At 36.7% G+C, this 14,511-nt stretch overlaps 1 protein-coding gene across 4 annotated transcripts in view; it reads right to left on the minus strand.

Annotated features, from left to right (window-relative positions):
* The window catches only part of BCAT1 (branched chain amino acid transaminase 1), a 108,959-nt gene that overhangs the window by 5,521 nt on the left and 88,927 nt on the right, over positions 1-14,511 (minus strand). For all 4 annotated transcript variants that reach the window (XM_066264798.1, XM_066264794.1, XM_066264796.1 and 1 more), the window contains exons 8-10: positions 12,867-12,952; positions 9,713-9,853; positions 7,592-7,666 (exon numbers count right to left, since the gene is read on the minus strand). In XM_066264798.1, coding sequence (XP_066120895.1) covers positions 7,592-7,666; positions 9,713-9,853; positions 12,867-12,952 — 302 coding nt within the window. The remainder of the gene's footprint in view (positions 1-7,591; positions 7,667-9,712; positions 9,854-12,866; positions 12,953-14,511) is intronic.

Here is a 14,511-nt window from a genome sequence, read left to right on the forward strand (position 1 = left end):
TGACTCTGATGGGAGCTGAACTTTGAGAATGGCTGCTCTAACGTCCCGCTTCTCAAGAGCATTTTATGTTCATGGCCAAAAATATATATTGACAAGCCCGGTGGGCCTGAACAGTGACTGTTTTCTCAGTGAAAGTTTGTATTATGTTAGCATCTCGTTTTCTTATCCCTTCTAAAATCATGGAGCTGCATCATAATCACAATTAGATTATTTGCATCAGCAGATTTCCTTTAGCAGACCTAAATTTCAACCTTTGAAACTGAATTAAATGAAATATAAAAGATATGCCAGATGTCAGAAATGAAAAGCCAGTTCTAAATTCATTTGTTCATTTATTCATTCAACAAACATCTATGTTTAAGTGATTGTTCGCCCCCCCTTCTCCTTTTTTTTTTCTGGTGTCAGAGAGAGGGACAAATAGGGATAGACAGACAGGGAGAGAGATGAGAAACATCAATTCTTCTTTGCGGTTCCTTAGTTGTTCATTGATTGCTTTCTCATATGTGCCTTGATCGGGGGGCTCCAGTAGACCGAGTGACCCCTTGCTTGAGCCAGCAACCTTGGGCTCAAGCTGGTGAGCCTTGCTCAAACCAGATGAGCCCGTGCTCAAGCTGGTGACCTTGGGGTCTCGAACCTGGGTCCTCCACATCCCAGTCCGATGCTCTTTCCACTGCGCCACCGCCTGGTCAGGCTGAGCGTTCACCCTTTGAGCAAGTACTGCATGCTAGCACCACTGTACCAAGAGCTTTACTGACTTATTACCTTATTTATCCCCATAGTAACCCCAGATAGTAGGTGCCATTATCAATCCTATTTTATGAATGAGGAAACTGTATACCAGAGAGATAAAATAACTTAAGGTTCTGGTTAGTCAATGGTAGACTCCATACTCTAGCCAAGGTCTCTCATACCAAATACCACCTTCTTGACCACCATGTAGACTTCCCTCTACATGTTCACATAGTCATGTGTGGATACTGACATTGGAACAGGTCTTCCCTACCCAAAGGAGCAAGCCATTAAGTCTGCCACCAGCTGTTTGCATAAATCAGAGTTCATCTCCTTTTCATATGACTTGGCTCGTTAGTCCTAATAAAACTTCAGCTGAAATTAATACAAAACATCTGAAAATTGAGAATTGGAAAGAAACTAAATGGCCACATTATTTGGATGAGCCAAATAAATGGGGCTCTTGGTGTTACTTTTTTACTTTAGAAGAATTCCCTCTTCTTGATTCTGTATACTGGAATTTCAAGAAAGATTTCTTTTATACAAAGTACTGCTGCTTAAAAATCGAATGCGAAGAGCAATGAACTCTTAAGCCAAGCTTCTCATGTTCCACCTAAGGACACTGAGGCTCTAGGAAACTCATAGTCACAAGCTCAGCTCTCCTGCCTCTGTCCGTTGCTTTTTCTCCTGTGTCGCATCGTCCAACTGCTGTGTTCAAGATCTCTGTGAGCAGAACCTATTGAACTAGAAAAATTACTGGGAGCCAAGAATAGGTCTACTTACAATTTCCTGGTTTACATGAAAAAGAGAAAGAAGGAAGCCCAGTAACTGACTAAAGTGACTCGCTGAATCCACATCAGAAATTAGTACCTAGAGTGTGGCTTTCTACTACTGATGCTGTTGATTCATGATGGATGCTGGATCAAACACCCAAATTCCGCCTGATTTATGTATGGTCAACATGATGTAAGGTAAGAGCAAAGTACGTGTTTTATTTTTCTTATTTTATTCCCACTATTAGATACTTTACCATTAATAATAATTGAATGTCAGCATACTGGCATTTTAGCAGGTCTAAAGAACTGTGATTTATGACCACTATGATTTCATTTTGAATCTCATCGGTTAAGGTAAATTTGCTTTCAATTAGTTGCTTTAGTTTTACAACCAGCGGAAAATCAATTTAGGTTACAATCACAGCCACAGGCCATATTACTCTGTGAATATGTATAATGTGCATTAAGTTCTACCTCTTTCATCCTGCTTTATGCTTTTATGTAAAATCATGGCATTCTGAGATGTATACAAGAGATAGAATAATACAGGTAATTCATAATGTCCAGAGCGAGGCAGTTAGCAGTCATAGTTTTCATGTAGATGATGGATAGTTTAAGTCAATTTTGCATGGGCAAATAATTCAAAGTAGAGATGGCAGATTATAGCAGAGATAAAAATTATATGCATTCCCCAAGAGTAAGTGTCCAGAGGAGGAGGGAAAAGAGAACACATGCCTGCATAGGCTGGGCAGTCCTTATACTATTGTCAATGTCATTACAAACGAGAGCAGCAGGCCCACAACGTCAACATCTGTCAGGCCTTCTGCAAGCCACATTTACTTACTGTTGTTCATGGCAATTGAAAATGGAGTTAAAGCAACATTGGAAATCACCTTGAGGCTGTGAGGAAAACTATCTGTGTGATGTGCGGAACTTTTATCTTTTCATGAATGCCAGTTAGAACACTCAACCACACCATGACTAAGGACAAGTTCATTACCTCAGAGTCAACATATGTATGGCAAATATTTTACATGGCCCTTGCTAAAATGCCTTTGACAGTCAGCAGGGAATGTTTAGACACAGAAAAGGACATGGCCTTACTTCCTACAATGCCATAAAAATATAGTAAGTGCTATCGTTCTTCTAAAATAGCCTGTCATTCTTCTTCTATATCCTACCCAGTGGCCATGCAAAGCTCTGTAATCCCATAACAGGGAAAGAAGTGTGTATGTACTAGGAAACAAGGAGGGGCTGAGAAGCTGGGCAAGGGACTGCGTCATTAAGGCAATCTGGAAATGGTCACTTAGGCTGCACACAAACTGAAGGCGAGCTCAGGACATCTGCAGGGAAAAGGGTGGGGCCCTAATTCTTATGCAACTGAAAGTCATCAAGCTGTTCCACTGAAAACAAGAAAAATAGTATAACCACAAATGCTCATTTAGTCTCGCAAAGCTGTAGCTGCTATTGGAAAAAAAGATTTTTTTTAAATTATTATTCCAGCTGGTAACCTGCATTCAATATAGATCCTGCTCTTATCCCACTCAGGCTTTTCTTTCTTTTAAAACAATTTTAAAACAGAGTAATCTTGAAATTTATTTACCTATTTTTTTAAGTTAAATTTATTGGGGTGACATTGGTTAATGAGATCATATCGGTTTCAAGGGTACATTTCTATGACACATCATCTGTATTGCACTGTGTTTTCCTAAACTGGTTAAGATGTCCACCTCTTGGTCTTCACAATCGCTACTTCCTACCTTCTGAAACCTCAGTAGCAGCACTGCCAGTTAGTTACTCAAACACGCCACCCCAGAGAGTAAGACCTGGGTTTCAGCTTTTAGCTAATCCTGACAGCCGTCTCCATGTGTATGTCACGCTGAAAAATTATAAATCAGATTCTCTGGAAGTATTTTTGAAGAATAATTTGACATTATTTGAGACTTTCCTCCCACCTCTCCTCAGAATGTGTCACTATACAACAGCAACATCGTTTTTTGTTCTTTAGTATATGCTTGCTCGATCACTCACCCATTCATTCTTTTATTCCTTTATTCAGGAAATATTACTGTGTATGTACTATGGCTCAGACCTTGTGCAGATGTCTAGGGTGACAAAAGAGAATAAAACAAGCCCTCTATTCAAACAACCTGAGAACAAAGACTAGTGTGTAACCAGTATATAATTTAAGGAACATATTGTGATAATCCCAGCTACTAAGGAAGCTGGAGAAAGAAGCATTATTTCAGCGGCTGAATGTGTGCTCGGACCAGAGGACAAGATGTTTTTCAAGAGAGATTTAAAAGGTTCCAAAGGACATGTGTCTTGAAGGACAGCCAATACCTTATAAAGTGGGGAAACTGTAAAAAGTACAGAAACAGGAAGAAAGCAGCAGATAGCAAAGCAAAGCATACTGGAAAGCAGAGAAGACCCCAACTGGTCAGAGCACAGGTGAATAGGATGTTGAGTAATGGAATAACAAAAAGTAATAGGAGAAAAAAGAATCATGGGCAACATGGAGAAAGTTCTCCAAGTTTAAGTTTGGGTAAGTATGAACACAGAAGTGTTATTCTCTGTTGCTTAAACAGACAAAAAGAAAAAAGAAAAAAGAAAAGAAACTGTCATTTGAAATGTTCCCCTCCAAAGAGGTATTTGTAGGGCAATCTAAGACCCAGGGAACGAATATGAATAATTAGCCCAATGGGATGAATACTTAATGTTAGAGATTCTTACTCATACACAGAAATACACAGGTTAAATGAAAATCGAATCTGCAGTTATGAAGAACTTTCCCCCCGACATCACCTTGGAAAGAATCTGAAGCGTGTTTTGGTTGTTGTTGTTGTGCTCCTCTTCTTCAATTAGCCAGAACATATTGTAGTTAATAACCATGTTTCCATGTAATGTCAAAGAGATCAAACATGCAACATGCTGTAATTCTATGCTTTCTCAATAATTACTTAAATTAATTCTCTTGGAAACAGACAACCTAGTAGCTCGGCTGACAGCTCCAATTTGCCATATTGCAGAGAACAATTTTGAAACTTGAGGTTCCATTCCCACAAGTATAAAATAAGTGAAGAAGAAAGATGTGATCTTAAATTCTGCATGGCTGTCTTTTGTTATGTAACCTTTCGGAGCAGAGCTGGTGCTTTTGGTTTGTGGTTGAATTCAGAATTACTGTATTATCTCACGTGTTCTGTAACTGTACCCTTTTGTTTCTTTGTTCAGGGTAAGCTCTGAATGTACCATTAGCTTTTAGTGTTACTACCATTATTCATTACACTTTACTACCTAGGGCAGGGGTCCCCAAACTACGGTCCACGGGCCGCATGCAGCCCCCTGAGGCCATTTATCTGGCCCCCGCTGCACTTCTGGAAGGGGCACCTCTTTCATTGATGGTCAGTGAGAGGATGCATCCTGTGCTCCTGGAGTACTGTATGTGGCAGTGATGCAAAGTGCAGCATCACTCACGTACAGTACTATTTCCAGTGACGCGGGAGGCACGTGTCGCGGCTCCGGAAGCGTGTCATATCACTTGTTACGGCTAGCAGTGACAAATATGGAACTGGACATTGACCATCTCATTAGCCAAAAAGCAGGCCTATAGTTCCCACTGAAATACTGGTCAGTTTGTTGATTTAAATTTACTTGTTCTTTATTTTAAATATTGCATTTGTTCCCGTTTTGTTTTTTTACTTTAAAATAAGATATGTGCAGTGTGCATAGGGATTTGTTCATAGTTTGTTTTTTTTTATAATTCAGCCCTCCAATGGTCTGAGGGACAGTGAACTGGCCCCCTGTGTAAAAAGTTTGGAGACCCCTGACCTAGGGTAAAGAGAGAAATTATTAACTTCTTCCTAATCATAGGCACTACTAAAGTATACAGAGAATATATACAGGTAAAAGAAAATGTCTATTTCTATTCATTCTATGCTCTCCCTACATATTTATCTTTTATTTTCAAACCTTTTGACATGGTGTCACATTAAAATTGAATATTCATTTTGTCCTTCTATGTCAGTGTGCTTTAACTGCCCGAATTTTCGGTCCCTTTTTTAACTACTACATCACCAGCACATGAACAACCTCTGGCACCCTGTTTACCTATTTGTGCTCAATACATTTATTTGTTGAATGAATGAATAAAAATCATTCACTCAAGTCACCTACATTCTTGGCTTCCATCATTTTACTTTTAAAAATGCTGTTTCTGAGAATTTTTGCAATGGCTTCCCATCTTGCCCCAAAATGATGTCTTTGGCTTCTCATTTACTCATGCCTCAGGGTTCGGATGCATTTTTTTATCACCATCTCAATGGTGATGATGCACATTTCTGCTTTTGCCTTCCTTAGTCAAAGCTTCATGATTATGTCTGTCAAACACCTCTACTTAGATCTTTTTTTCAGTTCAAATTTGACTTGATTTTTCCCTTGGCTTGATTGACTACTTTCCCCTTTCTTCTAATCCTTCACAATGAAATCAAGTCAGTTCAAACTTTCTAATTTCATATAATGGCCAAGAGGTAACTCAGAAATCTCATGTTCTGCTACAGAATATAACATTCTCTTCTGTACAATTTGTTCAAGAAAATTTTCCAAAGTGGTTTCTCTTTCTTATCACTATAACCATACTTCTTCCCCTCATAAAAATCTCTCAACTTCAGTTTTGGATAAAGGCTTTTATAATCTAGCAAATCATATATTTTAGTTATATTTATATTTCTTATTTGAGCAAAATACTAATAACATTACTTTCATCAGATTTACTCAGACAACTCTAAAAATATATAAATACATGAAATTATTAAATTTCTTCAAGTTACTTCTAATTATTTCTATATCCAAAAGTAGAAAGCAACTCTGAATAGATTTTGTCTTTAATATTAAGACATTCCTTTATTTAATTTACAGAAAATTCCTATAGTAAATGTTTGTTGAAGAGTGGAGGTAAAATGACTCATTGATTCAAATACTATGATTATTCTTTTTAAATTAATATTAATAGTTTTGCATAAAAGTTTTAAGTATTCAAAAATATGCTTTTTATCCAAGGAGCTCAATCACTCTGTACTAACCTGCTGCTTTCCCAAGCAACTGAATCTTTGTTTAGTTTTAAGACACAGCACCATCTGATGTCCCCCAAATTACCAAACTTCATTTTGTGTTTCAGTATAAATCTCAGCTCCTCTTGGCTATTTTCACTGACTGCCAACACGCGCTCAACAAAATCTTCCAATAAATTTTTGAAGTATTTATAAATTATAGAATAGTCTCTTATTTCCTGGTATTTGATATGCCTTCCTAGAAAGATGCTTAAATGCCTTGTGAGATGTTCATTTGTTGCTCCAAAGAAAATAGACAAAACAAAGTTAGCAGTAAAAAAAAAAAATGTGCATACCCTTTGACCCAAAAATTACAATTCCAGCAATGTATTCTAAAGATAATCAGAAATGCACTGTTTATAATAGTTAAAGAATTGTCAACAAAACCAGTGTGTAATAAGATTTCTTTTAAAAATTTTAGTATATAAATATAATAGAATTCAATTTAACTTCATACATGGAATTAAAATTATTCTGATATATAAAAAAGCAAATGATTTATTAAACGTAAAGAACAGGTAAAATTAGGTATAATTCCATTTTCCTAGAAAATATATTTATATAAAATATATAAATGCATACAAAACATTGAGTTGAGACATCAAATATTAACAGTGGTTATATCTAAGTATTAGAATCACAAGTAATATTAATTTTCTTCTGTGCTTCTACTTTCAATTTTTATTTTATAAAATTATTATGTGTTTTAATAAAACTTTTAGATATCAAAATTTATGTATGTATATATTTAATGTTAAGTAATTTGGAGTCCTTGATAATTATTTTCTCTTTTTTTAAACATTTATTTTCTTTCCCATTTCTGCATTGCTTATGCCCACATATACTATCAGGAACATCTTCCTAAAACTTAATTTGTTGACTTGAAATGGCAATATTTACTGTCTTCTCACCACTGAAATATGATTTGGTTCTAAGCTCCGATTAAAAAATGACAACACTTTAACAGAAAGAAGTTCTTACCTGAATATCAGTCAATTTATCCAAGAACCGCCTTGCAAGCTTAGACCCATTCTCCGAAAAAGGAATGTGTAGGGTCTGAAAGAAAACCAGATATGAAATAATCTGAGTATATTCCTGCAGTGACAACAAGGACGTACGTCACTCAGTGATGCCACTGGGTTAAGACAATTCTGCTGAAATAAGGAATGGCACTATTATAATCTGATTACATATATTAGCTCCTTATACCAAAGCCTCTTTTTTATTCCAAATTTGAATAAAGAGTAACTAGCCAATGATAGGTTATTCATTGCCTACTAACTGATTTTAGGGCATAACTAGTTATAGGCCAGTCTTTGGAATCACTTGAGAAACTAATGAGAAGCTAGGGGTGGCTACTACAGTGTCTAAACTTAACAGAACCCTACCTCTTCCAGCATTTCTTGAATCAACAAGGATAAATAATTGGCCTCCATCTCTAACTCTCTCAGCAGGATATGAGAACTAAAAGATATTTTGCCATAAATTAAAGCAAGTCATTTCAGGGACATAAATTAAAGCAAATCTATGCCTTTACAAAAGGGGCTTCTAAACCTATATTTGTTCCAAGGCAAACTTCCAGAAGCCAAGACCTCCACAAAGTTGGATAGCGTGGTTAAATTTAGGGCTGAGAAAGATTTCACAACCCTGATATATTTCAGTTACGCCCATTTGTGCCATGCTGGCGTGTAGGCCTTTGACAGTTTGATTTTAATAGATAGTTCATGTTCTCGACTTTCTTATTATACCCTTTAGGGTAATAGAACAAAAGTTAGATATAACTTTTGGCTCTGAATGCCCTCTAAAATAAGGCCATTAAAAACATGTTAAATTTTATAAACTTATTTCTAGAGGTGAAATAACAATTGGACTTAAAAATACCTGAACTAATATTGACAACCTTAGTTCATTAAAAAAGTAGACCAATATATTCATAGATACTACCATAATAAAAGATGAAACAGTAGCTTTATAATAAATTCAAGTATTGAATGATAATAAAATCATTTTTTTCTCTTGAAATAGTCTATAGATAAAATTATGTCAGGAGCCATTCCTTAAAAGCAAGTTCAAAATTCTCAAGCAATGCCCTGGCTAAGTAGCTCAATAGGTTAAACCATCATCCCAACAGTCAAGGTTGCGGGTTTAATCCTAGTCAGGGCACATACAAGAATCAACCAAGGAATGCCTACACAAGTAAAATAACAAATCGATGTTTCTCTCTCTCCCTCTCACTCTCTCTCTTTCTCTCTCTCTAAAAAACAACAAACCCTCAAGCAATGAAGCATTAAAATCAGCAGAAAGAAAGAAATCCACCAGCTGAGGAAAACTAATTATGGTGTTGAATATTAAAACAATAGAATTTATATTTACTATGAGTAAATTAAGCCAACTCACATTTTAGGACTAATTAACACATGACTTTAAGTTATAAAGTTAGCTGCTGATGTTAATCATAAGTATTAGAAATAAAAAAAGTGACCAAAAAATGGAAGTACAGTATATATAAAATCAGACTGGTTTACTAGGAGGTGAAAATTTCTTCCAACTAAATGTTTAAATTCCTTCTGGAAGATTTTAGTAAATGTACCAGGTTTGCCAAATAACAAATTTTTGTAAAGTGGCCTAAATAATAACAACAGCAATAATAGTAACAGTAATAAACACAGACATTGATAATTCAAATTAATTTTTCATAACTAATTTACCATTCCTACTTCAATAGTTGGGAAGTACTTTTGGAAACCGAAAATTGAAATCTGCCTGTAGAACTTACCCAAGAGAGCCAGCAGAAAGACATGAGTGGAAATCTAGTAACACATCTCAAAGCCTGAAACTGACAAAAGGCAGGCGCCATACTTGTCCAGGGACAAAACTGACTTCCCACCATATTGGAGCTTATACAAAATCACTGGAAAGATGAGAGCAAGTAATTTGCTTATACAGGTTCATGAGGACAACCTGCCTCAGTTCATGGAATATTAAGCCATAAAAAATTCTTTGCATCCTGGGTCCAACTAGTATTTTGCTCACACATTACCAAAAACTTTAATTCTAGGCAAATGCTTAGAAATGGTCGGCAGTGAAGAAACGCTGTCTTACCTCCCCCTTGTACAGTATGTCAGACACTGCACAGACAATGCAGGCTGTGCCGGAGCCAAACATCTCCTTCACTCGGTCCTGCTCCAGCGCTGTTGCCAAGTCACCCATGGTGAGGTACCTCTCCGACACCTTAAACTCACCCTGTTTGCAATATTAAAGATACATATATATATTTTCAAGGAAAAGGCATAGGGAAAAAATGCCCTTTCTACTGTACGTTCTTGTTGAGCCCAGATAACGTGATAATCATCCTATGAGAAAATGCAACACTGTCTTACTGGAAAACACACTGAGGTGTGAAGCAACCTAAAGGTCACAGCCTCTTTAAATGAGATAATCAGAATATAAAATATAAAATCATTATTATAGCCCTGGATGGATAACTCGATTGGTCATTGTCCCGAAGCACAGAGGTTACCAGTTTCATCCTGGGTCAGGGCACCTATAGAAACAAACTGATGTTTCCTCTCTCTCCCTCTCTCACCCTTCCTCTCTCTAAAATCAATAAAATAAACATTAAATAAAGATATCACTATAAAATACATGATATATTTTAATACATGTCTGCCTTTTTTTGTCGTCATGGTTAAAGTCTCACAAGTTGATGTACACCAGTGCTATGTTATGTGTGCTTTATGCTGACTGTCTTAAATCCTACTTACCATAAAATATATAATATTATCACAACATTACTATGGCTACTATTTACTGAGCATTCACTGCATATCATGTTCTCTCATTTTTAAGGTGAGCATTATCATCCCCATTTTACAGATTAGAAATAAATCATCATCCCAACAGTCAAGGTTGCGGGTTTGATCCTAGTCAGGGCACATACAAGAATCAACCAAGGAATGCCTACACAAGTAAAATAACAAATCGATGTTTCTCTCTCTCCCTCCCTCTCTCTCTCTCTCTTTCTCTCTCTCTAAAAAACAACAAACCCTTAAGCAATGAAGCATTAAAATCAGCAGAAAGAAAGAAATCCACCAGCTGAGGAAAACTAATTATGGTGTTGAATATTAAAACAAGAAATAAAGATTCAAGGAAGTTGAGGGCCACACAGCTAGTAAATGGCATAAAGTGAATCTGAATTCAGATCTGATCCAACTCACTCCAAATTTGGTCCTTTCTCTACTCTGTCTTTTATGAAGTAAAAACATAGATTGTGTTTAAATATCTGAAAGATTTCATTTTTTTAAAACATTGAAAGTATATTTGGACTTCATTATATATTTTTTCTTCCTAAATTAAATTAACCGATTCGGGTGACTTTAGAGCAGTAATCCTCTCCCTTATTCTTAGTATTATATTAGATTGAGTTTCATCACAGAATTATTGGTATAACCTCATCAACTTCTGCTGAACTATATAAATATTTTATTTGCCCCAGGATAAGAAATGAAAACAAAAAATTATGACTTTTAAGGCTATCTGTTAAAGCGATCTATTTAATATGCATTCTTTCATCTGTTTAATTCTCATACTTTGATGTTAGTGGTTCAAGTTCAAAGTTTGTCAACAGGCTATTTGAATTAAGGACAACAAAGAATGGACAGATGTTTAGAAAAAGAAATACAATGAGAGTGTTTTTTAAAACCTACAAATACACAATAGATAAAAATGGAAATCACAGTCCTTGGCAAGATTCAAAACATTAGAAGAATGCATCATGCTGTAAGTATATATTTGGAAGGGTAGGAAAATGTGCCTGCAATAGAAATATGGCTTTTTGCAAGTTTCAATTTATCTCAGTCTGTAATTGCAATTATGTTGTTCAAAGGTAAATAAATTCCAGAAAATCAGCCAAGTTAACTGAAAACAAGCTGAGCTCTGTGCTCTGGGAAAAAAAAAATTATTGTAAATAAACAGAATTGTTTTTACTCTGCTCACCCTTCCTTATCTTTGGACAATTTCCCCTGTCTGGCAAGTAATGGTAACCCCCACATGCCTCTTGGCATTTATGTCTCACTGTTTTAAAATAGCTTTTAAAATAAATTACAGCTAGGGAGTCAAGACAAAACTTCCTGCATAATAACCCATTTTCATGCTAGCAAATCATTAGTGCGGGAGCACATTTCCACTTGCAACTGTCATCAAACCTTCTGCACTTGGTTGAATTTTTTCTTTAATAAAACAAAAATTACTGAGCTTCGAAAATCTATCTTTCCAACTGCAAACATATTTAGGACAGGGCAAGCTGCTTGAAATTATACAAACAGTTTGTAAATGTCATGCCCAATGTGCCAGCCAGCATGTGGCAGTTGTGCTATAAATACTTCCACAAAACCCTGAAGTAGACAAGGCCTATTTCCTCCATTTCCAAAGTCTTTTCCAGAGAAACTGCTAGTACTCTTAGATAATGTGTGTTTCTAAACATTTCCCCTATTAGTAACTGTTTGACCACAGTATGCTCAAAGCCTTTTCATGTCCCTTGGACATCAGTTTAACACATGGGTCAAAAGTTCCATCCAAGAACCTTTGCCAGAAAACCAACTCATTCAACATTCATCTTGAGTATGTTATAATGTCATTCCCAATACCAAATAGTTTAACATGCTTGCCTGTGTCACATGAATCCAAGTCTACTGAAAACAATTTTACACTTACTTGGGTGTTTTGGTTTTTTAAAAAGCATGTGTGTGGATTTGGGAGGACAGAGGGCATGAAGGAGGGAAAAAGAACACAGCCACCTAGTAATGTTATGTTAGTAAACATTTATGTCAGTAAAATTCTTGAAATGATATAAACATGGTTATGCTAGAATAAACAGAGGAAGGGACAAACTACAAAACGCTGCCACTTGGAAACAATACACTTAGACTTGACTAGTTAAGGGCTGGATAAATGGAAGCACACCAGTTTTAGCCAGGTGAGTTCCTAGAAGACACCTGATAGAGAACTTGAGACTAGTAGTAGAATACTCACTCACTAGGGCAACTTGACAAACTGGTTTTCCTCCACCCTTCCTATAAACAATACCTATTTGATAGCCTTGCCAAGACAGTCCTAGAAGAGTTATTTTCACTTAAGTGAAGAAGAAAGATTAGATAACACTGGTTGCTACTACAGGGCTTATTTCAACACTAAACTGAGTTTATTTTGATTACTTTTTGTTTTATGCTTATAAAAGTTGTTCATGTCAAAGACCCACCCACTTGCGTGCCAGGTCCAGAATGCTCTGCCTTGTCACTCCTGGAAGAATGATGCCATCTAGCGGAGGAGTTGCCAGCTCTTCTTCTGTCAATTACAAATTGGAATATTTTCAAACTTTAATTCTATTAGCCACGCCTTGTACCAATAGCCATTTTAAAAGATTGTTTCTTGCAACTTTGCTAGTAATAAACATAAAATAATGTTACTGTTCTGCATTGTCAAATTTCTCAAATCAATTTACATACACTTCAGGTAGATTGAAGAAAAAAAGGAAGAGGAAGATGAGGAAAAGGAGGGAGGGAGTGAGGGAAGGAGGAAGGGCGGGAGGGAAGAGGGAAGGAAAGAGGGAAGGAAGGAAGGAAAGGAGGGGGGAGGGAAAGAACCATTCATCAAATCATCTTCAATGTATCCTTAACCAGTAAAAACTGTGATGGTTTTCCAGTAACAGTTATAGAATACTCTTAAGAGGAACATTCTGAAGTCAAAATATACTTTAGTGGGTTAAAGCTAGTTAGTAATTAGAATAATGTAGACAGGAACTTACTCAGGAACACTGGTCATTACTGAACCTTTCAAGAATACTGTGGATGCGCCTACCCCCAAGAAGTATGGGTGCCTATTCAGGCCAGTCACTGCTCCCACACTGCCCTTTGATAAATATCTTCACAGTGATTTTCAAATAGCAGAGTGAGTATCTACATCACATATGGAGTTGCTGACTTCACCCTCTGAGATTCAAATGTAATAGGACCAGGATGGGCCTAAATATGTATGTAGCTAACAAAAAAAAACACAAAAAAGCAAAAAAAAAAAAAAAAAGGAAAGAAAAAAAAAGAAATCCAAAAAACAAAACAAAATTTCACAGGTGACTCATGGGTCATGAGCCAAGGCTGAAAATGACCTCTACTTGAGAATGACCACAGGCACTCCAAGGCACCCTGAGGGTTGGCATGATGATCCGTCTACATGAGCCAGTGTGGCCCCTCGTCCACAAGCACTCCTTCCAGAAGGAAAGCTCTGATACTCAGCGTCCCTCTCTCCTCCTCACTTCTGGTGCCCAGGAATCTGCATCTTGTGAGAAATTAAAACCTTACATCACTGCCTTATAGAGCTGCTGAACCTTGTAACAGATGGTGTGTTGCTCACCAGGTGTTTGTACAGGAATTCATAAGGTATGCCTGAAAGGATCACCAGATAGCAAAAGCTGTGTAGAAATCACACTGGTGTCTCTGCACTTTCCCAAGCCATGTTTTGCATCTAAAAGAGACTTTGAAAATCACCTATTGCAATCCTTATTTTACAGAAAAAACTGAGGCCCTATAAATTTAAGTGACTTGCAAGGTTGTTGACACTGGGGGACAGGCAGGACCAGACCTTAAGTGTCCCAACACTGGGGTTTTTCCCTTTCCCTTAGTATACTCTGGTCTGGGCTCAACTGTTCCACCATGGTTCAAACACACACCCCAATAAACAAGCTGTCTGGAAAACCAACACTCCCTCTCTATTCATTCTTGTGTCCCCAAAACTCGGCATTCTGCCCAGCTCAGAGTGGTATATAATAAGTGTCTTTGAATTAAAAAATAAATGAATAATCCTCTTTGCTAGGCTACAGCAGTAAAATTTTTTTTTTTCATTTGGTATCT

Source organism: Saccopteryx bilineata, chromosome 1 (assembly GCF_036850765.1).
Source record: "Saccopteryx bilineata isolate mSacBil1 chromosome 1, mSacBil1_pri_phased_curated, whole genome shotgun sequence".
Lineage (NCBI taxonomy): Eukaryota > Metazoa > Chordata > Mammalia > Chiroptera > Emballonuridae > Saccopteryx > Saccopteryx bilineata.